Raw genomic sequence first — 26,961 nt, 5'->3', positions numbered from 1 at the left:
CCACCTTAGCCTTTAATTTCCAGGGGCCAATCTAGCTTCAAGTCACCTTCCTCAGCTGTCAGGACTGAGGTGCCAGAGGTTGAAGGGTCTGCAAGGATAACCACCACTGACTAAACCTGTCAAATGCCGGACACCTCCACACACTGTCCCTGTTCCCCTGTGACATGGGGCTGTTATTCTCAGAAAGCTGCAGAGGCGGGACTTGAACTAGAGTCCATGAGACTCCCAAGCTGGAGTGCAGGTCTCAGCCGTGGTTCCCAAGTCCTGCTGCCGCCTCTGTGCTAGCGTGTGCACACCGCAGCCACCTGAGGGGAGTGTTTAAAATGCTTGTTCCCAGAGGCCCTGACCTGACTCGGGAGGTCTAGCGGTGGCCCAAGATCTGTATTTTTTGTTTCTTCTGGATTTTTTTTTTTTTTTTTTAAGACAGAGTCGTGCTCTGTCACGCAGGGTGGAGTGCAGTGGCGCCATTGCGACTCACTGCAGTCTCAACTTCCTGGGTCAATTGGCCCTCCCACGTCAGCCTCCCCAAGTCGCTGGGACCAGAGGTGTGTACCACCATGCCTGGCTAATTTGTTTTCTTTTTTTGTAGAGACAGGTTTCACTGTGCTGCCCAGGCTAGTCTTGAACTCCTGTGTTCAAGTGATCCTCCCACTTCAGCCTCCCAAAATGCTGGGATTACAGGCATGAGCCACGGTGCCCAGTGCAAGACCTGTTTTTAGCAGCACTTTTGGGACTATGCTCCCCACCAGGCCTGGAGCCCCGGAGGCACACCCTCCCTCTCCTCCAAGCCATCTGTCAGTGCTCCCCCTTCCTCCCCAAAGCTTGCTCCTCTACCCTTCCTGTAAAGTTCCCAATTGAACCCCCGCCCCCATCACTATATTTGCAGGGTGCACTGCTGGTCATTCCCACTGGGCCTGGGCAGAGACTACAAATAAGAAAATTCCAGAACCTCAAAGGTCACCCTGCACAAAGCCCCATTGTACGGATGATACAAATGAGGCCCAGACAGGGATAGGGCTGGCTAAAGGCCACACCGCAGAGGGTGGAGCTGAGACCCTCCCGCTGTCATGCAATGGCTAAGTACAAGGGCCCCTCTCTGCCACAGATAGAGCATTGCCTTGGGCAGCTGGGGGCAGCTTTTCTGGGAAAGGCCAGGTGGCGGCGGGGGGATACTGAGGCTGGGCTCCAGGGGTTTTCAGGGATTTGCTTGGAGAGGCAAAGGTTATTTGGGAGCGGACCTTCACAACCTCCATGGGCAGGAAGAAAGCAGCTGTCCTAGTCACAGGCCTTGGTGACTTCGTGTTGGGATATTGTCCACCCTGGCTCAGCCCCTGTCCATTCTGCAGATAAAACAACCCTACCAGGTTGGAGGGTTTCTCACACACTGCCCAGCCCCATTCTGTGCGTCTCCGGCCTCCCCACTCCTGGTATGTCTGTCCCTGCCTTCACCATCTCCTTCACCACAGCTGGGTGGCCAAGTCCCCTCTACTGTGTCAAGAACAGGTCCTGATCCCCTGGTTCAGCCAGCCACAGGCTCTCCGCAGCCATGGAAAAACATGAACATTAGCTGGCTTGAGAGTTTCCTGTCCTTTCCTGAAAATCCCCTGCCTCTCGGAGGCCTGGTGAGGCCCAGCCCCCTGGCCCAGGAGACTGCCCTGCCCCTCCATGATTAACAGGAGCCCTCCTTTCCCTTGCAAGGTCTGTTGCTTCCCAACAAAGGCCTAATGTGCACTTGACTTTCCCCCCGGGTGACTTGTACAGCACCCGTGCCACTGGCCGCTGGCTCTTCCTGCAACCCTGGCAGAGTTAGGACCTTTCCCACTGAGTCTGGGAGGACGGCAGACCCAGGTCCTATTGTGAGAGGAGTCAGCAGAACAGCCTAGGGCTCCATAGTAAGAGCAGGGGGAGGAGAAGGAGGAATTCCACAATTTCTGTGTCAATGGGAGCCCTTTCTCCCCTCTCTCATACTGAGCCCCCAGAAGGGCGCCCCAGGGCCGTTGGGCAATAACAGAGAAAAGACAGCAGGTGGTGGTTCATGCCTGTAATCCCAACACTTTGGGAGGCCGAGGCGGGCAGATCACCTGAGGTCAGGAGTTCAAGACCAGCCTGGCCAACATGGTGAAACCCCATCTCTACTAAAAATACAAAAATTAGCCGGGTGTGGTGGTGCGTGCCTGTTATCCCAGCTACTTAGGTGGCTGAGGCAGGAGAATCATTTGAACCCAGGAGACAGAGGTTACAGTGAGCTGAGATTGGGCCACTACTCCAGCCTGGGAGAAAGGCGAGACTCCATTTCAAAAAAAAGAAAAAGAAAGAAAAAGAAAAGAAAAGAAAGCAGCTGAGTGTGTCCAGGGATCACAGCCAGCACCAGGCTCAGAAGAGCTGCCCACGCCGTGTCCCCTGGGAGCCCAAAAACACAGGCACGACACACCTAAACCCCAGCCTTCATTGCTGGTCCTCCAGTGCTCAGGTAGGGAAGAATTAGAGTAGAAAATATAGCCCTAGGTTACTGGAAAGATAGTGGATCTGGCTAGAGGCCAGGGGATCACTGTACCTAGGGTGTGTTCACCTCCCTTCCTCCTCCAGCAGCCCAATTCTGCTTGACAGCAGGACCCAGTCCCTGCCCTGGCCCTCTGAGCTGGTCAGGCGGAGTGAGGGCCTTCCCAGAAATATCACCTGCTTCTCACTTGTGGATGAGTTCAGTAGATATTTACTGAGACTCTTACTATGGGCCTGGCACTATGCTGGGTGTTGGGATACAGGAGTGACTAAAACAGACAGAATGTGGTGGAAGTGACATCCAAGGGAACCATCCCATCTTATTCATCTCTAGGTGGCCAGCTCCAGGCCCAGGGAGGGTCCTTGTCTGTGTTTGGTGAGCTGGGTGGAGATTCAACGTATAACCCCAGACTGGCAGGGCTGGAAGGGCCCTGATGGTTCAGGTCCACTGTGCAGACACTTTCTGAGCGCATGCACCAGGGAGGCTGGCCATGCTAGGCCAAAGGGTCTGTACAAAGATGGGTTAGACACATGCCCCACCCACAGAAAGCTCACCCTTGGTGAGGGTGACAGCCATGGCAGCCACTAAGCACAGTACAAAGGAGGGTCTGGTCCCAGGGGCTGTGCAGAGCACAGACGCAGAGGGAGGAAGCTAACCTGCATTTTGCAGATGATAATAATAACTACCATTTATTGAGTGCTTCTGCGGGGCCAGGCACTGTGCCCAGTGAGTTTGTATTTATTGGTTCATGAGGACACTGAAGCCCTGGGAGGAAGGAACTTGCTCGGTCAGTCCTTAGCGTGGGCTGAGCCAAACTAGACCCTGACTTCTAGGGGTTCGGAGTGCAATATGTTCCTTCTCTCACTACCCCATGCCCTAAGGATCAGCCAGTCTCCACAGATACAGCAGAGAGAAAGCTTGGGATGGGGAGGGTCATCTCAGCATTGGGCTGTTCACTTACAATGTGAAGGACATTTTCAAGGTCATAGATATCCCAGGGTCATTGCCTCGGAGGTGGTGCATCTCCTTCTCTGGCCCCTTACATGTCCCTCATGGAGCAAGGCTGAAGGTCTGAGCCAGAGGTCCCCTGCCCAGCCCACAGATTCCATGGATTCCATGGGGACAGTGTTGGCCCAGGGCGGAGTCTCTATGGTGTCTGGGCAGGGAAGATGGTAGGCACTGGGTTCCTGCAAAGTGTGCATGCTCTTGATGGATGGCAGTTCTCTCAGTGGCTACCCCTAAGAGGCAAGGCAGAGTGGCCCAGCCTGGGAGCGAGTGGATGGTGCCATGTGACCCACTCCCACTTCAATGACAACAGCATCTTTGCAGCTGGCAGCATGTGGCTGGGGGAATCATTTGATCCTGAATATAGACCAGCATTGTGTTTGAGACCAGAGGGTGTAAGAAGCATGTCTGTACCTCTGAGGTTTCGTTCGTGTCTCACACTCTGCTGGAAACCCTCCACGATTATCTCATTTAAGATGAAAGTGTGGATAATCTCTTGGGAAGGCAACAAACATCCATGAAATAAAGCAAACAATACAAGACAGTGCTAAATGGAGAAGCAGGACAGTGTCATGGTGAGGCCCAGAGCACCACAGAAGGCTCTGCACCATGCAAATGGTACCCCCTTGGGTTGTACAGTGCACAGTTCATGCAACTGTAGAAGGGATCCTGATTAGGTCCACCGTTTATGGCATCATTAATTCAACAAAATTTGATGAGAGCTTACCGTGGGTCCAGCACGATTCCAGATACTGGAGTTATAGCAGAGAACAAGACAGAGCGCCACCCTGCATGGAGCTTACATTCTAATTTGAAGGTCAGACAGACTAAGGGCTGAGTCCTGGCTTTGCCGCTGTGTTAGTTAATCTCACTGAGCTTCAGTTTCCTCATCTACAAAATGGACACAATGACCTGTACTTCGTAAGGTTATTGTGCTGAAAAATGGAAATAACACTTGGCTTCAGGTCTGACACATGGGAAGCCCTGTTAATGATAGCCAGCACGATCACAAATGCTGTGGGAAGAAGGGCTTAGAAAAACTGAGGGAAAAGGGGCCGGAAGCAGTGACTCACGCCTGTAGCACCAACACTTTGGGAGGCTGAGTTAGGCAGATCCCCTGAGGTCAAGAGTTCTAGACCAGCCTGACCAACATGGTGAAACCCTGTCTCTACAAAAATGCAAAAATTAGCTTGGCATGATGGCAGGTGCCAGTAATCCCAGCTACTCGGGAAGCTGAGGCAGAAGAATCGCTTGAACCCAGAAGGAGGAGGTTGCAGTGAGCCAAGATCGTGCCATTGCACCCCAGCCTGAATGACAGAGCAAGACTCCATCTCAAAAAAAAAAAAATAATAATAAAATAATAATAATAATAATAATAATGAAAAGAAAAGTTGAGGGAAAAGGAAGACCACAAGATGCGAAGTGCACTAAGTCGTCTCAGTGGGAGCAGGAGTTGGGGCATCTCTCGAGGGGTGCAGAAACCCAGAGGAGCAGGCCTTTCTAAGGACTGTGTCACAAGGAAGGCAGGGAGGGGGCCAGTGAGGGGCACCCTGATTGGGGACCGTATTTTCCCAAACCAAGGGTCAGGACACACATGATCTGGCAGAGGAGATCTGTGTTTCCTTAGAGAAGAAGTCTGGGAAAAGGTGTGGTCATCCAAATATTGGGATTGGGGCAGATATCACTGTTTTCATGGGACCTGAGACATCACGTTTAAAATTGGGTCTGTCACACTTGAGAAGTGTGACCCCCATAGGGTTGAGCAAACCGAAGAATAAGGTTAGAGGGCAGGTGGGGGTGGGAACAGGGTGTGCGTGCCCCTCAAGGGCCAGGCAGGTAAGTTGGATCTGATAAGACGGAGAAAGGGGAGCTGACTCAGTCAGGATTCCTGCTGCACACTGGCTGAGTGGCCCAAATCTCTGTCTCTCTAGGTCTCAGTTTCTGTCTCTGAAAAGTGGAGACATTGTTGAGGAGCAGAGATAACACAGATGTGGTTATCTGTTGCTAGCAACAGAAATCACTGCCAACCCCAGTCCTTTTATGCAGGGAGGGTTTAGGGGCTTCATAGATTTAAAGGGCTAGGGCTGCGGCAGTGAAGAGCCAGACTTGGAACCAGATCAGCACCAAGACAGCTCCCGAGGGCCCAGTCCCAGCCCACCCTGGGTAGGAGTCTGATTGGCCAAACCCAGTCCCATGACCTGTCCCTGGACAGCAGAGGACCCTGGGTAGGAGAAGCCCCTGCTTCAGCTTTTGTGGTGGGGCACTGCATCCCACCAGGACAGCCCACAGTGGGAGAGTCCTCCGAATCAGGAAGGGGGCTTGGATGCCCAATTGCCAAAAACTCCTACAGATAGTTACGTATGCCGTGGAAGATTCTGGAGGAGTTGCACAAGGAAAGTAATAGTTATAGTAGGTTGATCTTGCTCTGGGGTTCGAGAAGAGACCAGCACCGTGGAGACCAATTAGAAGACTGGAGTGCCTCAGGAAGGCTACGGGCAGGGTGCACCTGGAGAGGAAGGAGCAGATGTAGAGGCATTTGTGGGGATTAACTCATCAGAGGCCTCCGGGAATCCTCTCTGAATACGGAGAGGTACAGGGAGTCTCAGAGGCTTAGCAAGGGGCTCAGGATGTTTACAGCTGTCAGGGCTCTAAGAGATCACATGGCCCCAGATTGACATTCTCTGATCGACTGGTCGGGACTCCCTAGATGCTGTGCTGAGGACTGCTGGGCTCAGGCAGGACTCAGTGAGCGATTGGCAATGCCTGTTATAGTTACAGAAACTCCAGGAGGGGCAAGAATACCACGTTTATTATCCCTGTCCCCCCAAAATGTCTCACTTTTCGCAGGGAGAGACTGAGACCTAGAGAGATAGAGATTCAGGCCACTCAGCCAGTGCACAGGAGAGCTGAGATGAAAACCCAGGTCCCCTGAATCCCAGGCTGCTGCCCTTCTGCTGTAGCAGTGCTTTAGTAATGCTCCCCAAATCCCAGGTGGGCTGGGCAAAAAAAGCACAACTCGAAACAAGTTTCCTTTCACGCTATAGGAGAGGTGTGGGGAGTTGGGGTGTTACAGGAAGGGCACCTGGCGGGAGAATCCTCTTCCCTCCCCGTTCCTTGGGCCCGATGGCAAACGGAAGGAGGGGTTTTTATACTTTTGGCAGCAGCCCCCGCACACAGGAGAAGTTCTGGTGGGTCCTCTATGGAGAGGGCCCCTGGCATGGCAGAAACCCAGACCTCTGGGCCAAAAAGCGGAGGGCAGACTTAGGAACCTGCTCCTGACCTTGACGGAGCTCCACCTGCCCAGGATCCTCCATGCCTATATGTCTCTCTAGGCCACCCCCAGTCGGGGTAGCTTCCTCTGGGGAGGGGGTCCTGATGTTCAGGAAGGCCTCTGGTGAGGAGCCTGAAGGACGAAGGCCTGTTTGGGGCCCAGTCATGGGAAGATACTGAAGACCCCAGAGCTGACTCCCTTGTTGGTCCAGACCCCGTACCCTGAGCACTCCCACCTGCTTGGAGAACACGGCTCTGTGGCGGGGGAGGAGAAAGCTAGTGATGGCAGCCTCGAGATGGTGCAAGCACTGTCCTTTTCTTTTGATTTTCTGCCTAAACCAGAAATGTGCTTTTCCCACAATTTGCATGGATGCTGTCATGTAACTTTTTTTTGCCGCTTCTCACATTTCCAACAGTTATAGTATTTGTGTACCACACCCTCCCCCCACTGTAGGATATTGAGACATCACGGTGGGACTGGATGTTGGGAGCCTCACCTTCCCTCTGCAGTCTCCCTGCCAGTCACATTTAAGGCCTCGAATGCTGGGAAGCAGGGATTTCACCATCTCAGGACACACCTGCCTCACCTCTCTCCCTGCAGAGCATGTTCTGCCTCTCAACAAGAGAGTGCGGCCTTTGTCAAGACCACTGTCATCATGGTGCTCACAGCCTGGTGGCAGGGTTGAACCAGGAACCAAAGGTCCTTCAGTGTGGAAGGAGCATTGGAGGCGGAGGTGTATAACCATGTGCATGGCATGGGCAGTGGACTGAGGGAGTGTGTTAAGGCAGGACCATGCTGGGATGACAACAGCTCTGATGCCTGGATAAGGAATTTGGCTTTTAAGGTCTAGGTAGTAGGGAGCCATTGAAGATTTTGGAGCAGGGGAGTTATTTCATCAGAGTTGCATCCTAGGAAAATTAGGCAACAGTGTGTAAGGTGGATTGGAGAGAGAACTGAACAGAGCAGACATTACAGGGAAGGAGATAAACCAGTGGGCCCACTTCAGAAATCCTGCCAGCTCTAGAGTGAATAAAGCCCTTGACTCAAAATAGATGGCCTAGAAGTCTGTCTGAGAGTCTAAAAACCCCAGGAGATTACACTTTTGGGCCAAGCAGCTTTCTCTAAAAGGCTTCTGTCAATATGTACATAGATGACCCGCAAGGAGAAATGGACTAACCCAATGTCTCCCAGTCCTCCTTGGAAGGCTTTTGTTTACTTGATTAATTGGCCAAAGCAAGCAGGGTCCTGAAATAGGGGACACGAGACAAGTACGTCTTGATTGGGATGGAGGGAGAGAAAGAACACAGCCAGAGGCCAGGGCAGAAAGGACCAAGCAGAGGAGCTTGTGTGGCGCACTTGTGTGTGTGTGTGTGTTGCACGTGCAAGCATATACATGTGTATGTTGGGGACAGTCACTGGAAAATAGGGAACACCCTGTGGTGGAGCAGGCAGCACTTTGGATGAAGGACATCCATGTTTAGGAGCATGAGACCCCCTCCCGCCCCACAGTGGTACCCAGAGCTCGGAGCCTGCATAAACTCGTTCTGGTTCTGTCCCTGCCAAGTGGTGTGACCAGGGGCAAGTGTCCTCATTTAGTTGGTTTCTCTGGGTAACGCTAATTAAGATAATGTCTGTGCAAGTGTTGGGGGTTGTGCAAATGTGAGTTGGGGGCAAAGCCTCCTTCAGGCCCAGGAGCCTGGAACACGGGGAGTCTGATCCCTGCCCGGGACTTTGGGGAGAAGGACTACAATACCTATTTATAATGACTCTCTCTTTTAATATTAACTCCCAGTCATAGAAGAGAGACCCAAGAAGATTGTAAGCAACCTAATCAGATGGTCTGGGATGCATGGGACAGCATGCAGTGAGGGAAAGTGATGATAGGGTGGCCCATGAAAAAACATCTTTCATACTGAGGCTTGGGATTCCGGCAGTAAATCACCATCCGCTGGGTTCAGCATTAGCCACTGCCCTGGGTTCTCCTTTACATGCTCATCACCTAATGTGACTTCTGTCTTCCTATTTACTTTACCTGTGGTTTCTACAAATGAGCCTGTATTAAATGTGCATGATAATGTTCTTAATTTTGTTTGGGGAGACAGTCTCACTTTGCTGCCCGGGCTGGAGTGCAGATGTGCGGTCTCGGCTCACTTCAACCTCCATCTCCTGGGTTCAAGCAATTCTCATGCCTCAGGCTCCCAAGTAGCTGGGATTACAGGCACGTGTCACCACATCCAGCTAATTTTTGTATTTTTAGTAGAGCTAGGATTTTGCCATGTTGCCCAGGCTTGTCTCACACTCCTGAGGTCAGGTGATCCTCCCGCCTTGTCCTCCCAAAGTGCTGGGATTACAGGCGTGAGCCACCACGCCAGGCCGATAATGTTTTTAATTGCTCACCCTCCCCAACAGGAGACAAGACTAACCTTCAGCTGCTAACTCTTAGAATGCACAAGTGTTTCAGGTGCTCCAGGAGGCAGGAGGCCCAGGCCCCAGCAGGCTACGGAGCCTCTAGGGTAGTGGTTCCCAGTCTTTGCTGCTCATTGAAATCAGTCAGGGAAACATGCTAAAAATACCAGTGCCTGGCTCCTGCCTCTCAGATATTGGGATTAAATTGATACTTAATTGTTTTATTAATTAATCACTTTATTTTATTGATAATTTAACTGATAATTAAGTTGATATTGCTCATTGGGTATTGGGATTATTTAAACTCCCAGGTGATGCTAAAATGTAGCCCAGTTTGGCAAGCTCTAGGCGGAGGAGAGAGACTGGGTGAGAAAAAGAGTAGGAAGGGAGGGTCTCCAAGAACAAATCTAAGGGGCTTCACGACTGAGCTGCCACCGACCCGTTGTGGGAACCACACTAGAAATGTTGAGCTTCTACTTCTGATTTTTTCTTTTTCTATTTTTTTTTTTTTTTTGAGACGGAGTTTCACTTCTGCTGCCCAGGCTGGAGTGCAATGGCACAACCTCGGCTCACCGCAACCTCCGCCTCCCAGGTTCAAGCAATTCTCCTGCCTCAGCCTCCTGAGTAGCTGGGATTACAGGCATGCGCCACCACACCCAGCTAATTTTGTATTTTAGTAGAGACGGGGTTTCTCCATGTTGGCCAGGCTGGTCTCAAACTCTCGACCTCAGGTGATCTGCCCGCCTCAGCCTCCCAAAGTGCTGGGATTACAGGAGTGAGCTACCGCGCCCGGCCTCCTGCACTGATTTCTAACGACTTTCCTCCCTGGTTTACTTGGTGTCTCATCTACATCCTGAAACAGAAGCCAGCATAGCAGAGATGCCTTAGAGGCAGACAGCCAAGTGCAGGTGATAGCTCCTCACTTCCCAGCTGAGTCACCCTTGGGCAAGTCACCTCCAAGAGCTCAGTGTCTCATCCATAAAATGAACTGTTACCAGAGGGTTATAAGGATTTAATAAAACCTTATAGGGTTGTTACAAGGATTAAATTTTAAAATGTCTATAAATTGCTTAACATGGCCAGGTGTAGTGGCTTATGCCTGTAATCCCAGCAATTTGGGAGGTCGAGGCAGGTGGATCACCTAAGATCAGGAGTTCGAGACCAGCCTGACCAGCATGGTGAAACCCCGTATCTACTGAAAAAAATTAGCTGGGCACTGTGGCACATGCCTGTAATCCCAGCTACTTGGGAGGCTGAGGCAGGAGAATCGCTTGAACCCAAGAGGTGGAGGTTGCCGTGAGCCGAGATCGCACCATTGCACTCCAGCCTGGGCAACAAGAGCGAAACTCCGTCTCAAAAAAAAAAAAAATGAAAAAATTGCTTAACACAAGGCCTGGTACTTTGCAATCACTCATCAAATAGTCTTTGATTATCACTATTGTCTTCTTCATGGTAGTTCTGGCATTGCCATCCCACATCTTTTTCATGTGGACTCAATGTGAATTCCTGTGTTCTGTGCTGGTACATCAGAAGCATGGCACTCTGTGGTTGCAGGTATGTCTTGCTTCATAAAGTAAAAAGGGGAACCATGAAAAAGTAGTAAGGGTATCAGACCAGGGTCTGGGAATCTGGGAAGCCCAGAGAAGCCAGGGGTTATGTTCAAGGTCACTGGGTCAGTGAGTGCCGGAACTGGGTGTGGAAATCCTGCCTCCTGCTCAGTCTGTTATTTCTGCCTTGCTAAGCTGATTCTCTAGGTAAGAAAACATTTTGCTTCCATGTACAAAATTCAGCTCTGCAGTGATGGGAGAATCTAGGAAGCTGAAGCTGCAATGCAGGTTGGTTTGAAACTGTCTCATCCCCAGTCAGTTCATTGGGTTCAAAAAAATCCTGGACAGGGGCTGAGAGCACCCACAACTCCCCTGGACAGCCTGCTGGGTGAGCTACACCCACGGACTCACCATGCCGCCAGCCTTTCCAAGGGAGGGCCCAGCCATGGCTGCCTGAGTGCATGCCACACACACACACACTGAAATGCACTTTCAATTAATTATATAATTTTATTTAATTTCAAAGATGTGTTTTCCCTGGTCTTATTCTGTTTTATGTTGCTGTAACAGAAACCACAGACTTGGCAATTTACAATACACAGAAATGTATTCGGCTTACGGTTCTGGAAGCTGGGAAGTCAAAGAGCATGATGCAGGTATCTGGCAAGGGCCTTCCTGCTGTGACATCCCATGGCAGAAGGTAGAAGGGCAAGAGAGATAGAGCAAGAGAAGAACAAACTCACTTTTATAACAAACCCACTCACAATAACTAACCCACTCCCAAGATAAAGACATTAATCCATGCGTGAGGGCTGTGCCTAATCTGACCTAATCATCTCTTATAACCACTTCCCAACACTGTAGCATTAGAGACTAAGTTTCCAACACGTGAACTTTGAGGAACATATTCAAGCCATAGCACCCTCCAAACCATCCATGTGGTAACAAGGGTGTAGAGAAACCTGTATGAACAAATACATTTATGTTGCACAAAAGCTTTCGAAACATGTAAATCTGGTAGGCACCAGTCTGCATATTATTCTTTAAGACCTGTTTGCTTGAAACCAGAGAGGAGTATTTTTCAATCAAGGCTATGGGAGGTGTGTTTTTTGTAATAATATCTGTTTTTTAATAACAATTTTATATGTTTGTTAGAATTGGAAGCTGCTAGTAATATCCAACTCTTCACATGTTGTCACTATTAGCATTTTGATGTATTTTCTTGTAGATTGGTTTTTTAAAAAAATAGATAGGGATCCTTTTATATATACAGGTTGAGCATCCTAAATCCAAAAACCCAAAATCCAAAATGCTCCAAAATCTGAAACATATTGATCACCGACATGATGCTCAAAGTAAATGCTCTTAGATTTTGGATTTTCAGATCTGGGATGCTCAACCAGTAAGTAAAATGCAAATATTTCAAAATCTGAAAAAAACAATCAAAATCTGAAACACTTCTGGTCCCAGCACTTTGGATATGGGATACTCAACCTGTATAGAGCTTGATTCTGTTTTACTAAGTGTAGATCTTTAGCAATGCTCATGCCACTAAATATTCTTTGAATATATGATTTTAAATGACCTCAGAATATTCAGTTATATGGGTGTACTGTAATTTATTTTGACAATGTCCCCATTGTTGTCCCTATGATAAATAACATGGTGGTGACTGTTTTAGTGTGCTTCTCTGTTGATTTCCCTGGGGTATATTCCCAAAGCAGAATTATTGGTCAAAGGTCATGAACCTTTTAAAAGTGTTGGAGAGGTTCCGTCAAGTGGATCTCCGGAGAAGTTGCCCTACTTGACACTCCCACTCATCCTGGAGCAGGGCATCCATGCCCCTCTCCTGGGGCTGGTGATCAGGTTATATCTAAAAGACACCCTATCTGCCAATAACTCTGTCTGTTGGCATTGGCACTCAGGGTATATTTGAGATAAAATCTGATCCCCAGCCCTGGGCTCTTCCTTGGGAAGACTCAGAGTGCACAACAGCTGCCATTCAACATTTGACATGGAAGGGCTGTCCCAGCAAAGAAGGGCTGGACTTGTTCTGTGAGCCCTCCAGGATAACACCCACAAAAACAGGGTGAAGATCTCCCTAAGGGTTATAAATTCCAAATAATAGGTCTCTTCCTCCACACCCCACCCCAGGCAGCAAGGTCTCTGCCCCAGCTCTGTTGGGGCTGAAATTCTCTGAGGTTGGAGGACCAGATGGCAGGTTAGAGCCCTGGACTTCTGAGAGCCCTACCCCTGGGATAATTCTGTGAGCCGACCATCTATACAGTCATTGTACAGTCATGAAACATTGAAAAATCTTGACTCCAGAGAAGCTCACTAAATCTCTGTTTTCTTAGTTGTACAATGGGCTTGTGATGAGGATTAAATTTGATTATATTTGTAAATCAATACAAATGTGTTTATATTAATATGCTATGATATTATCAATAGGCATGTGTTAGTGTTGGTGTTAGTGTATTAGTATGAAGCATGAGAAAACAGTATTGTGTAGCAGTTAGGAAACAGGCTTTAGCAACAGAACCAAGTTTGGTCTCTGGTCACACTCCCTATACAGAAACAGTAACTTGTACAACAGAGGCATGTGTGGAGCTTGGGGAGAAAATTGCTCACATTTTAAAAATTTACAATCAGCTTCCTTTACAACATTTGGCAGAGGCATTTTGTTTTTTCTTTAATTTTTATGTTTGTTAAAGTAATAAATGTGCAGAGGTCAGAAGGTCTGATAATACTCTATAGCCTGTAGCACTGCAAAGTGATATGCTGGGGTTGGCTTGTGCTGGCTCATGAGAGCCTATTGGTAAAATTTTTAGGAATTTAGGAGTTTTGCAAGCTGGTTGTTAAACAGAGCCATTATTATAAATTACATTGAATAAACTTACAATTAAGTTATAGTAAAAGCAGAAGTACTAAATATTAAAAATGTATTACTTCCCAATTATTTCACTATTATCTGTGTTCTTGAGGTTATCTGTGCCTATTACATTTGCATAGTGGAAATATTCTATAATAGTGTGCTGAGAGCCTCTTCTATCTCCGTATTTGGTGACATTAGCCTGAAATCAGTGATTGTGGGAATATTTACACCACTAAAATTGGCAAACGCTATGAATCAGGGCCTTTTTAAATCTGGAAACCCAGTTGTTAAGCATCTACAACCCACTACTGCCTAGAGCCACAACCCCTGTCCTGTCTTGTGACACCGCTGCATTTCCTACTCTGGTTTTAGCTGTTTCTTTATGCACTTACCCCATATTTCTTAATTACATGCTTTTACCACTGCGTCTTGATTTTCAAATATTAGACATGGCCTATTGGCTCCCTATTATGGAAAATGAGGCTCTAGCTTTTTTCCAGCTCTGTCTCTCTTCTTACTACACACACATACACACTTGCCTTGCCTCTGTCTTCCAAGTACAGCATAGCACAATTCTTGCTTAAGATATAAATATTTGGCCAGGCACGGTGGCTCAAGCCTATAATCCCAGCACTTTGGGAGGCCTAGACGGGCGGATCATGAGGTCAGGAGATCGAGACCATCTTGGCTAACACGGTGAAACCCCGTCTCTACTAAAAAGTACAAAAAACTAGCCAGGCGAGGTGGCAGCGCCTGTAGTCCCAGCTACTGGGAGGCTGAGGCAGGAGAATGGCATAGACCTGGGAGGCGGAGCTTGCAGTGAGCTGAGATCCGGCCACTGCACTCCAGCCTGGGAGATAGAGCGAGACTCCGTCTCAAAAAAAAAAAAAAAAGATATAAATATCTTATTTTTTACATTATTACAATCATGTAAATATTGTACATAAAGCATTAAGCACTGTGATCACGTTAGTTTTCTTTTTTTTTTTTTTTTTTTTTTTGAGACGGAGTCTCACTCAGTTATCCAGGCTGGAAGAGACTGGCATGATCATGACTTATTGTAGCCTAGGCCTCCTGGGCTCAAGTGATCTTCCCACCTCAGCCTCCCAAGTAGCTGGGACTATAGGTGTGTGCCACTACGCCCAGCTAACTTTTTTGCTGTATTTTTTGTAGAGGTGAAATTTTGCCATGTTTCCCAGGCTGGTCTCGAACTCCTGGGCTTAAACGATCCACCTGCCTCAGCCTCCCAAAGTGCTGGGATTACAGGTGTGAGCCACTGTGCCCAGCCTACGTTAGCTTTCTCAGACAGCATTTTTTCTTGGAGGTAATAATTGCATTTTTAAATTTGCTTGATGTCTCTATAGAAAAGTGGTTTTCAAACTTTTTTTTTAAGCAATGGAGCTCATCAGTCTCTAGAAAGACTTGTCTCCTTCCTGAGTGCAGGACTGTGGCCACTCCCCCTTCTAAATAGGCTCCTCTATGTTCAGAATAGGTTCCGGTGATGTTGCCTAACCTGCCCCTCCTGTGTATCACCCATGGGCTGCTGGCTAGAAGCTCCTGTTATCTGATGGCCACCTATTGACTGGTTTGGTGCCTCTCAGATTTGCCTGGGCTGGGCTGGCTGCCAAACACTTAATGCAGACAGCCTTGCTCAGGGAGCACTCCAATGCAGCTTTTGAGATCAGACGGAAGGAATGACTCTGGCAGAGAGTAAGTGAGCTGTGGAAGCAGATGATACAGGGCCTATCCGCCCATGAAAAGTCTGAGCTGCAGGAGGGGAGCTGGCCAACAGTGACCAGTAGGGTTCAAGAACACTCGCTTTTGAGAATCACACCTGTGTGGAAATCCCAGCTGTGCTTTCAGCTGCTTGACCTTGGGCAAGTAGCTTAACCTCTCTGGGCCTTAATTTCCTCATATCTAATTAACAGGGTTGTTTCCAGAGTTAAAGATAATGTGTGTAACCAGAGTCACATGTGACCCAGCCACTGCTTAGAGTCTCATTTTTAAAAAATCATCTTCAGCTGAGAGCAATGGCTCACGGCTTTGGAAGGCCAAAGCAGGTGGATCACCTGAGGTCAGGAGTTCAAGACCAGCCTGGCCAATACACGGAAACCCCATCTCTACTAAAAATATAAAAATTAGCTGGGCGTGATGGTTGATGCCTGTAGTCCCAGCTACTCAGGAGGCTGAGACAGGAGAATCGCTTAAACCCGGGAGGTGGAGGTTTCAGTGAGCCAAGATCACGCCACTGCACTCCAGCCTAGGCGACAGAATGAGACTCTGTCTCAAAAAATAAATAAGTAAATAAAAGTTAATGTTAAAATTTTAAAACTTTCTTTTTTATTTTATTTTTTTTTTGAGACAGAGTCTCACTCTGTCACCCAGGCTGGAGCTCAGTGGTGCGATCTCAGCTCCCTGAAATCCTCGCCTCCCCAGTTCAAGCGATTCTTGCGGCTCAGCCTCCCGAGTAGCTGGGATTACAGGTGCCCACCGCCACGCCTGGCTAATTTTTGTATTTTTAGTAGAGACTGAATTTCTCCATGTTGGCCAGGCTGGTCTCAAACTCCTGACCTCAGGTGATCCACCTGCCTCAGCCTCTCAAAGTACTGGGATTACAGGAATGAGCCACCATGCCTGGCCTAAAAAATTATATTCTAACAGCCCAAAAGTAATTTAAAATATATGCCAAACCTGATTACATCTTTCATAGAATATTGAAAGAGTATTCAATATTCATAGAATATTCAGTATTCATAGAATATTGATATCATAACTGATATCAACACTCTCCAAATCCTTTTTCTCTATCCTCTAATTTTCCACAACATACAACATCAGTGAAGTTCTCCTGGGTCCAGCCTCTGAGGCTTTTTTCCCCTCTCTTTCTCTGCCTCATTCTGCATCTTCCTTACCACTGCCATTTTCTCCAGTCCTGTTTTTTCCTCTACCCATCCTGCCATGGCTCTGTTGCAAAAGATCAAACGATCTGGAAATGAGCCGATAGAGATGCAGGCAGGAAGTGGTGGGGAAGAGGTCATGGCAGGACACACACTCTGAAATAACTCTTCTTCATCTCACTGGGAAGTGCTAGGCATGTGCAGTAGCAAGGACTTGGCAGAAATTGGTTCTCTTCCTCCTTCTTATTCTGATGAGGAATCTGAAGGAGAGAGCGGTATGACCTCCTAGACCTCCCTCTTTTCTGACCACCTACCCACTGTTAGCAGATGGACAGTAACTGGAGAAACCTCCTTGCTTCCTCTCCTTCAAACTCCCCAAAAAAGTAGCAATGAAAAAGACCTGAGAGATGGAAGCATAGCTTCTGCCTATTCCCCCTCCCTTCTCTGCCACCTTTGTAGCCGCTAAACATGGAACAGCTCTTCCACACCCATCCACACCGCTTGTTCCATCCTTTTGTGGACTCACTCCCCCCAGGAAGTCATGGACTGAGCACCTACTGGGTACCAGGCCTGTAAGGGGCTGGAGATTCAGAGACGAGGATGACACAGACTCTGTCCTCAGTTGCTCACAGGCAAACAGAACCAAACTGCAAATCAGATCTGGTTGTGGTTTTGTTTGCTTGTTTTGAGACAGTCTCGCTGTGTCACCCAGGCTGGAGTGCAGTGGCACAATCTCGGCTCACTGCAACCTTCGCCTCCTGGGTTCAAGCGATTCTCCTGTCTCAGCCTCCTGAGTAGCTGGGATTACAGGCGTGTGTCACCAGGTCTGGCTAATTTTTGTATTTTTAGTAGAGATGGGGTTTCTCCATGTTGGCCAGGCTGGGCCCAAACTCCTGACCTCAGGTATTCTGCCCGCCTTGGCCTCCCAAAGTGCTGGGATTACAGGCGTGAGCCACCGCACTCGGCTTGGTTGTGTTATGGAGGGAAGCACAGAATGCTGTGAGAGCACAGAGGAAGAGATCTTCACCCACTAAGGTATCAGGGAGGACTTTCTGGAGGAGGTGTCATCTAAGCTGTACAATAATAAGTGCTGTCATATATTGAGCATTTACTGATATTCTCTTCACTAAGTGCTTTGCTGTGCATATTGGCTCACATAATCTTCACAACACTGCTAAAAAGTAGACATCACTATTCTCATTTTAGAGAGAGGAAACTGAGGCTCAGAGAAGTTCATTAACTTTCTAAGGCCACAACTTTCACTGCTAAAAGGTAGCAGAACTGTGATTCAAACACAGGCCTGTGTGACTCTGAAGCCTATGCTTTCAACCACAGGGTACTGTATACCGGGGTTGAAGATGTACACTGCACAAGGATGCTCGTTCATATCGTGGAGATATGAACAGTGTATAGGCGGACCCAGAGATTCAGGCCTCTCCGCTGACTCCCGGAGCAGCAGGAAAGAGCCTCCTCCTGATCCAAACCTGACTCTGCCCTGGGGGAAGCAGGGAGTGTGGGCCCCAGGGAGAGTAGGTGCACCCCAGCGTCTGGGTGTGCGTGAACGGGGCAGAACGTGGGCCTGTGTGTGTGCCACCAGGGCTACTGCCCGTCAGGCTTTGGTCATTCCAGCTTAACTTTAAACACTTTTACTTCGTGCAGGGGCACCTTTTTCTCATTTGCAGAGGTGTGTATGAACGAGCAGCAGCCTGCCCCACCACGGCTGTGCGGCCTCCCTGCACCGTTCAGTATTGGGGAGGACACAGCCACAGAGCAATGTGGCCCAGCCTGACTTGGCCCATCAGGGCCCAAAGACAAAAATAAAACACAGGTGATTCCTCCAGGACATTCCAGTCCAGTTGAGAGGCCCAGAAAAAAGGCACTCCATTCAAGGCCACCCCAGGGCCATCAAACTAATCTCCTTCTCTCTCTCTCTTTCTCCTCTGCAGACAGGCAGGATTGAGCCCAACTACCCCAAGGTCTGCGGCCACCAGGGCAATGTGCTGGATATCAAATGGAACCCCTTCATCGACAACATCATTGCCTCATGCTCGGAGGACACGTCGGTGAGCGGAGGGGTGCTCCTGGAGGAGGGGGGGCTCAGGCCCTTCCCTGCTTCCTCGGGAGGCCTCTCTTCCTCCCCTCCCCTCCTCCTTCGCCCTTTGCCCTTCTTTTCCTCCTCTTTGTCATCCTTCCAGCAAGCCCTACGATGGGGATGGGATGGGAGCTAGGAAAGAACCAAGGGAAAAAATCTGTGCTGGATTCCACAGATCTGTGTTTTCAGTGTGATTGAGCTTGGAGGTGTTGCTTTTGTAGGTGAGAATTAGAATTTAAAAATTAAGGGTGTGATTCAGCATTCGTCTATGCTCTCTAAAGAAGGGCAAGGGGAAGAATATGAACAAGGAGGGAGGGAGAAAAGGAAGGAACTGGATGGGCGTGAGGAAAGGAGCGCCTGTTCTTTGCAGCCTGGGCAGGGTAAATGTACCCTCTGATTTGTCCTCTCTGAGTCATGGTTTCTAGGAAAGAAAGACTTAGCTGAGAGAAGAGTCCTGACTTTTCCAAGGACCCACACTGGTGACCCAAAATTTGAACTCCATGTGTCTCAGCATTCAATGAGAAGAGAGAAGAAACAGGAGAAGGGAGATAAGTAAGAGAGATCAGGGAGGAGACAAAGAGAACAGGGAGAGAAGAGATAGGAGAAATGGAGATGGGAGGGAAAGGGGGAAAGAGATAATTTAGAGAGGAGGATAAGGAATCCAGGGAAAGTGGCCTGGGCACAGTGGGTTCATGCCTGTAATCCCAATGCTTTGGGAGGCCAAGGCAGGAGGCTCACTTGAGGCTAGGAGTTTGAGACAGCCTGGGCAACATAGTGAGACCCCCATCTCTACAAAAAAATTGAATTAAAAAAAAAAAAAAAAACTAGCTGAGTGTGGTGGTGCACACCTGTAGCCCCAGCTACTAGGAAGGCTGAGGTGGGAGAATCACTTGAGCCTGGAAGGTCAAGGCCGCAGTGAGCTGCGATTGCACCACTGCACTCCAACTTGGGTGACAGAATGAGACCCTGTCTCAAAAAAAAAAAAAAGAGTTCGAGCGTGGTGGCACATGCCTATAATCCCAGCACTCTGGGAGGCTGAGGCAGGTGGATCATTTGAGGTCAGAAGTTCAAGACCAGCTTGGCCAACATGGTGAAACCCCATCTCTACTAAAAATACAAAAATTAGCCAGGCGTGTTGGCCTACCCCTGTAATCCCAGCTACTCGGAAGGCTGAGGCAGGAGAATCACTTGAACCTGGAAGGCGCAGGTTGCAGTGAGCTGAGATCGCACCACTGCACTCCATGCATTCCAGCCTGGGCGACAGAGCAAGACTGCCTCAAAAAAAAAAAAAAAGAGAGAGAGAAAGAGAATCCAGGGAAAGTAAAATTTGAAACTGCATTCTGCCCACTCCTTCCTCAGACTCTACCAACTTTCACCAGTGGAGGTAGGGTCAGAGGTGCTGGCAGTGGCCTTCCAGAGGGAGGGTCCCATACTGTGTTCCACACTGCCCCTGAGCAGCATCCGTACACCAGCTGGGAAGAAAGAGGAGATTTCAGAGCCTCAGCTGAGCTGGTGAGGAGGGCCCTGGTGTTCCCAGATGAAGGAGGATCAGCCTAAGCCCCTGATGTTCCCAGGCAAAGGAAGATCCCAGCCTTTTAGTTAGGCCACAAGCATCCACCTGATGCTCACTGGCAGAGCCTGGGTACCAGTCAGATTTTCAGGAATGTTGGAATGGAAAGGAACTTCAGAGTTCATGTCTCCCTGTCTTCCCAGACTGGACTGTGAGCTCTTGGGAGCAGAGACCATAACCTATTTGGTTCTGCACCCCATGCATCCAGCACAGGGCCTGGTACCTAATAAATGCTTAGTAGGTGTTGGGTAGGATCGATGGATGCATGGATGGATGGATGGATGGATGGATGGATGATTGGATGGCTAGATGGATGGATGGATTGTTGGATGGATGGATGGATGGATGGATTGTTGGATGGCTAGATGGATGGATGGATTGTTGGATGGATGGATGGATGGATGGATTGTTGGATGGATTGTTGGATGGATGGATGGATTGTTGGATGGATGGATGGATGGATGGATGGATGGATGGATGGATAGATAGATGGATGGGTTGATGGATGGATGGATGGATGGATGGATGGATGGATGGATGGATGGATTATTGGATGGATGACTACATTGATGGATAGAGAGATGAACGAGTAGATGGATGATGGATAGACGAATGAATGAAATAATGGGTAAGTAAGTAGACGACTGTATGACAAGTGGGTAGGTGGATGAATGAAAGATAAACAAATGAACGAGTAAATTAATATAGTCCATCTAATCAGCTATCCAAAGAAAGAGAGATTCACAGTAAATAGCCTCCATCAGTTCACACGCTGGGGGTGAGGTCAGCTGACACAGTACCTAGTACATGGGAGAGTGGTAAGGAGGTAACTGGAAGAGTGGAGTGTGCTTGACCAGCCCAGGGTCCATCACAGAGGGCTCCTGAGAGTGGCAGCAGTGAAGGCAGGGCCCTTGAGAGCAGAGAGAGCAAGAGCCTGTTATGAAGATGGTCCATCAGTCTTCAGCAGCCCCAAAACCAAATTAGGGACTGTGGTCAGGGGTCAGGACATAGGCAGGCCAGGGCTGCAGAAGGAAGGGCGCAGACGCTGGAGCTGGGGGACACAGAGAGATCACCGGTTGCTTCCTGGGCTGGGAAGGAGGCAGATGAGCTGGTGGAGGCTGGAGAGCCCAATGGCCAGCACAAGAGACCTGGGCTCAGTGGGAGAGACGGCAGGTGGAGGTGCTGCCCATCCTTCTCTAATGGGTTCAGGGAGCCCAAGAAGGAATGCAGTGACCACAGCTGGCTCCGTCCCTGCCTGCTGAGGTGCTGGGAGAGTGGCGGGAAGGACTGACCCCAGCTGGTGTTACCAGCCAGCAGGTAGTAGATGCCCCTGGAACTCAGGACTGCTCCTCTACCTACTCTGGGCTGGGCCTTTCACATACATTTAGCTCTTAGAGCCACTCTGTGAGACAGACATTGCCACCCCAAAACTGAGGATTGGTAGGTAGGTCACAAGCCAGGAAGTAGAGGAGCAGGGATTTTACCTGGCCCACTCGCTGCAGAGCCCATGCTCTGCCAAGCTTCCTCGCCACAGACAGCCAATGCCATCTCCCAGCGGCTCCTATCTTACCCAGAGACCCAGCTAGGATAAGAGATGAGCAGTGCCCGTCTTGATGTAGGGGGGACAAAGTAGACCAGCGCTCCTGGAATCACTGGCCACCCAGGTTCCTCCTCAGGTCTCAATTTCTCCTGCCTGGCTCAGTGTGAGAAGGATCTGCCCAGTCCTAGCTTGGCATCTTATTTAACCTGATATGTGCCTCATGCTCCAGGACCCCAGCTTGTAAACAAGACATCCATGGTTTGTGTCCAAGAAAAACCTAAGGCTGCTTCCCTGGCCACATGAGCCAAGAGACTCTCTTCAGTTTTGCACACACTGACTGAGAGAGCACGGTATGCCTCACACCCTGGCTGCTGGGGTCCAAAGAGCTCAACCATGGGATCTGGTAGACCTGGGCTGGAATCTCAGCTTCACCATTTACCATCTGGGTGGCCAAGGGAGTGTTACTTGGCCTCTCTGAGCCTCGGCTTTGCTCGTCTCTGAAACAGTAAGATACCTCCCTGTGGCTATTGTGATGAGGATGAAGGTTAACCTGTGCCCCGTAGTATGCCTGTCCCTTCGTTGATGCCTGCTCATCTCACTCCTGCTCTGGAAACACCCCTAGCAGAGAGGCAGAGGGGCAGAGGGGCAGGGCCCACCCCACCCACCAAAAGGTGGTGCAGAATGAGGTCATTGCATCCAACAAGGTCAAACAAAGGGCCATGCACACAGAGAAGAGAGAAGGATTAGTTTTGACCAAGATGCAGAGAGGAGAAGAGGTAGTTAGCTGGACTTTGGAGACGCAGGACGTTGACAGACAGAAAAAGGGTTAGAGAAGGAGTCCCAGGAAGAGACCCAGTATATCCAGTGTGCTTGGCCTGGAGAGAATGCATATACAGTGCATTTAGAAAAGAGAGAGTCTTGTGTGGCTGGAGCCCTGGCGTGGTGGTCAGTGAGAGGAGCGGGCAAGAAGGGAGGCTGCGAAGGGCAATTGGGCCCAAGGAGAGAAGGCTTAGGATGCAGGGTGAGCAGCCCAACTTTGCAGCGAGACCTGTGCTTCTCAAGCCATCTGAGCATCAGTGGACCCTACCGAGTGTGGTGCATGGGAGACACTACACGCTCCACGGAACCAGGGAAGGGGACCTGTGTGGATGGAGGGGGTCACAGACAGCTTTATGAAGGACATGGGGCCTGAGCTAGCTGGATACAGGTGAATCAGTGGAGAGAGGGGAATAGCGGAGGGGTGTGGCTGGAGGAGTGAAGGGAAGGGACATGGGCTCAGAGCACAGGAAGGGAGGGGCTGGCCTGGGCTGCTGATCCAGAGACAAGGAGATTAAGTCTCTGGATCAGAGAGGAACTAAGCTCTCGCTCCGGCTGCCAGGCCAGCTGCCCCAGAAGTACATTCCTGAACCCCATCTTACCCGAGTGTCCACCCCTCCCCACCTCGGGGCTAGGGATCTTGGCATTGGAACCAACAGGTCCCTGAGGCTGGATCCCAGCCTCTCCTGGAGGAGGCACTCTGAGACCCTGAGGGAGGTGCCTTGCCCAAGGTCACACAGAGAGCCTGTGTCCTAGGAAGGTCCCCTGACTCCCAGTCTGCACTCTCAGCCCCTCACCGGTGGCCCTGGTTCTACAAAGGAGGAAACTGAGGCTCAGGGCCATGGTGGACTGGGCTGACAGTTCAGATTCATCCACACTCAACATTTACATCACAGCATCTGCTCTCCTCAGGGCCCAACCTGGGTGCTGGGGGAAAGCACAGGAGAGGCATCCCCACTGCAGCCTGGGAGGGGGTGGGGCGTAAAGGAAATGGAGTTTGCAGCTTCCAGGGGGTGGACAGGAGGTCAGCACTGCTGCCAGGGCCCTTCCCACGGCCTCCCTACCTCCATCAAAGCCCCTGAGGCACAGGCCACCTAGGCACCCTCCCTCCACTCATTCCAGCTGGAGCGGTCAACTTGCTGCACACCAGACACGACATTCAGACCCAGGGTTGGGAGGTCAGTCAGCAAAGCTGCTGTGTGTGCCAGGCACTGTGCTACATACAGGACTGGGGACGGTGCCAGCCCACAGGGGCCCAGAGGGAAGCTCTTCACAGCAAGTCTGGACCAGTTCCCCTGGGAGTGCCTGCCCATTTCACCCCCAGCCCTCCACGTCCCTCTACTTGTCTCTCAGAACATTCAGAGGACAGTGGTGGAATTTCACCAGCCCTGATTTCCCCAGCTCCTTCCCCATATCCCCTAGTCCTGCAACCTCCAGTGAAATCAATCCCCGTCGCCCAGGATCCATCTCCCCTCCCTGAGCAGGAGGAGGTCCTCTGGAGTCTAGCCTCCATCCCACCAGGGATCCAGCAGAACATACCCAGGCTCTTCCTCCGGGGCTTCGGGCCCGAGGGAGGGCTGGGGGCCATAACTCTCCCTGGCATCTGGCAGAATCCAGTTCTTTCCGCTGCTGGGTGATGTCACCTATTGTTGAAGGCTATGCTTTTTATAGCTTCTGCCGCAGCTAGGGAGGGCGGCTGGCAGGCGGCAGGGAAGGGCGCTATCGGTTTCCAAGCCTCGTGCTCCCAGCCCTTCTCCGGGGGCCAGCAGCCGCAGAAAGAGAGAGGTTTCTGTCATCTCAAGGAGAGGGAGAGAGTGATCCCAGGAGAGAAGGAGGAGGGAGAAGAGGCAGGCACCTCTTGCTGGTGGGCCAAGCTCCACATCTTTCCTTTGCCTTTTGTTCAAGCTCCTCCATCCTGTGTCTGCTCTCCTCACCCTGTATATGATGCCCCTCCCTGAGGAGCTGGGGGCGGGATGGACAGGATGTCAGCCCTGCTGGAAGCCACCCACCACCCTGCCTCCCGCACACCCCCGCCTCCCGAGCTCCCGAACCAGTACTTCTTGGAGCTGGAAGGGAGTGATGCACTTTCGTAGAGGTAGAAGGAAGGTAGCTCTGAGGGGCCAGTGAGCTGAGTGGGTCTTCACCAATGATTTAGCAGCCACAGAGAAAGCAGCAGTATGGCTCCATGGCTAAGCTGGTCTTGATCTCCTGACCTCAAGTCCCTAGGCCTAGGTTCAAATCCTGGCTCTGCCACTTCCAGGCTCTGTGATCTAGGACTAGTTTCTTTACCTCTCTGAGTACCAGTTGCCCTACTGTAAAATAGGGATCATCTCGGGCTCTGAGAACTAGATGAATATAAAAGTGTTTTGTGTCCCCTAAGAACTCCATAGACATTAACTGTTACTTTCTTTTCCTTAAGTGAGGGCCCAAGAGTTTAAATAACTTGCCCAGGCCGGGCACGGCGGCTCATCCCTGTAATCCCAACACTTTGGGAGGCTGAGGTGGGTGGATCGCCTGAGGTCAGCAGCTTGAGACCAGCCTGGCCAACATGATAAGCGGAAGGACAGATCATGTCCTCCTCAGGGGGTTGGGTTCAGCCCAGGGAAGAAGGCAAAATCAGGTACGGGCACGGACAGAGTGTGGAAGAGAGGAGGAGGGTAGTCTGCCTGATTCCGGTTCTGAGTTTGAACCCCAGCTCCTCCTTTCCCAGCTGTGACACCTGGGCAAGTCTCCTCACCTCTGTGGGCCTCATTCCCTTATCTGTGCAAGGACAGTCGTTAGTAGAGTCATAATAATAATAGGCAGCAGTGTCCTTTCATGCATCCAGCACCGCAACGACCACTTCGTGCATCCTCTAGCAGCGCCCTCCCAGGACTCGCAGCAATAGATGCTCAGCAATGTTTCCTTCTGGGTCCTCAATTCGCCCCTCCTACCTCCCTGGGTTTGGTGGGATTTGTTTCCCATATTGGGAAACAGTGAGTCCGGTACTCAGAAGATGTCAGAATCAAGGGAGACTTTGAGATTCTACCTCTTGTTCAGATGAATTATGATAAACTAATTTTTAGAATGAACAGAATGATTGACAAGAAACGGGGAGGAGAGAGCTCCAGGAGCCTCCTGGTCCCTAAGCAAACACCTTCAGTTTTCTCTTCACTGCAGGAGACATCACAGTTACTGTGCTCTTGGACCCAGGCATCATCTCTGTGGATTGGTTAGATGGAAATCTTGGAGCCAATGATTGTGTATTGTATACAGCTAAATTGGAGGCTTCTTGAGGGCAGAAACCATATCTTTTTTTTTTTTGAGACAGAGTCTTACTTTGGCCCAGGCTGGAGTGCTGTGACACTATCTCGGCTCACTGCAACCTCCACCTCCTGAGTTCAAGCGATTCTCATGCCTCATCCTCCCAGGTAGCTGGGACTACAAGCTCATGCCACCACTCCTGGCTAATTTCTGTATTTTTAGTAGAGACAGGGTTTTACCATGTTGGCCAGGCTGGTCTCGAACTCCTGGACTCAAGTGATCCACCCACCTTGCATCCCAAAGTTCTGGGATTACAGGAGTGAGCCACTGCGCCCAATCCAGAAACTATATCTTCTTTTTTTTTTTTTTTTTTTTTTTTTGAGACGGAGTCTTGCTCTGTCACCAGGCTGGCATGCAGTGGCGCAATCTCAGCTCACTGCAACCTCCGACTCCCTGGTTCAAGTGATTCTCCTGCCTCAGCCTCCTGAGTAGCTGGGATTTACAGGCACGTGCCACCACGCCCCCCAGCTAATTTTTGTATTTTTAGTAAAGACGGGGTTTCACCATGTTGGCCAGGCTGGTCTTGATCTCCTGACCTCAAGTGAACTGCCCGCCTGGGGCTCCCAAAGTGCTGGGATTACAGGTGTGAGCCACCGCACCCAGCCCAGAAACCATATCTTATGCTATCCTGTCACTCCCCACACTCCCCCAAAACAGATTTGTTTGTTTTTTGAAGTAGCTACTAAGGGGTTAGATATCAGATCTTCTCCTAGCTGTTTAGGCCCGTGGTGAACTCCAGCTCCTCCTGTGAACTTCTGTACCACATATACAGACATTGGGTCCTGTCTGCTTGCTGTAGCATGTAATAAGCAGCAGATCCCTTAAATGGAGAATTCTGCCCCTTAGGAACAGTGTCATCAGAGGGACTAACAGTCCTAGCCCTAAGTCACGAGCAGTCATGACCCTCAACGTGTCAGAAAGCAGAGATCCAACCAGACACCTCCATAATCATGTAAGCATTTTAAAGATGAAGTTGTTGCTGCATTCCATAAAATGGAGACATACTTCATAACGTATGTATTGACTACACAGGGGGCAACAAAGTGCACATGAAAAATATAACTTGTCCAAGCTCAGTGGCTCATGCCTGTAATCCCAGCGCTTTGCGAGGCCAAGATGGGCAGATCACTTGTGCTCAG

The 26,961-nt window shown here is 50.0% G+C and overlaps 1 protein-coding gene across 5 annotated transcripts in view; it reads left to right on the top strand.

The window, feature by feature from the left end:
* Positions 1 to 26,961, top strand: part of LOC105487934 (coronin 2B) — a 151,663-nt gene that overhangs the window by 99,795 nt on the left and 24,907 nt on the right. For all 5 annotated transcript variants that reach the window (XM_011751603.3, XM_011751615.3, XM_011751611.2 and 2 more), the window contains exon 3: positions 18,448 to 18,564. In XM_011751603.3, the coding sequence (XP_011749905.1) occupies positions 18,448 to 18,564 (117 nt within the window). The remainder of the gene's footprint in view (positions 1 to 18,447; positions 18,565 to 26,961) is intronic.

Source organism: Macaca nemestrina, chromosome 7, assembly GCF_043159975.1.
Source record: "Macaca nemestrina isolate mMacNem1 chromosome 7, mMacNem.hap1, whole genome shotgun sequence".
NCBI classification, from domain to species: domain Eukaryota; kingdom Metazoa; phylum Chordata; class Mammalia; order Primates; family Cercopithecidae; genus Macaca; species Macaca nemestrina.
The sequence above is the reverse complement of the archived record's forward strand: the minus strand, read 5'-3'. Positions and strand labels throughout refer to the sequence as shown.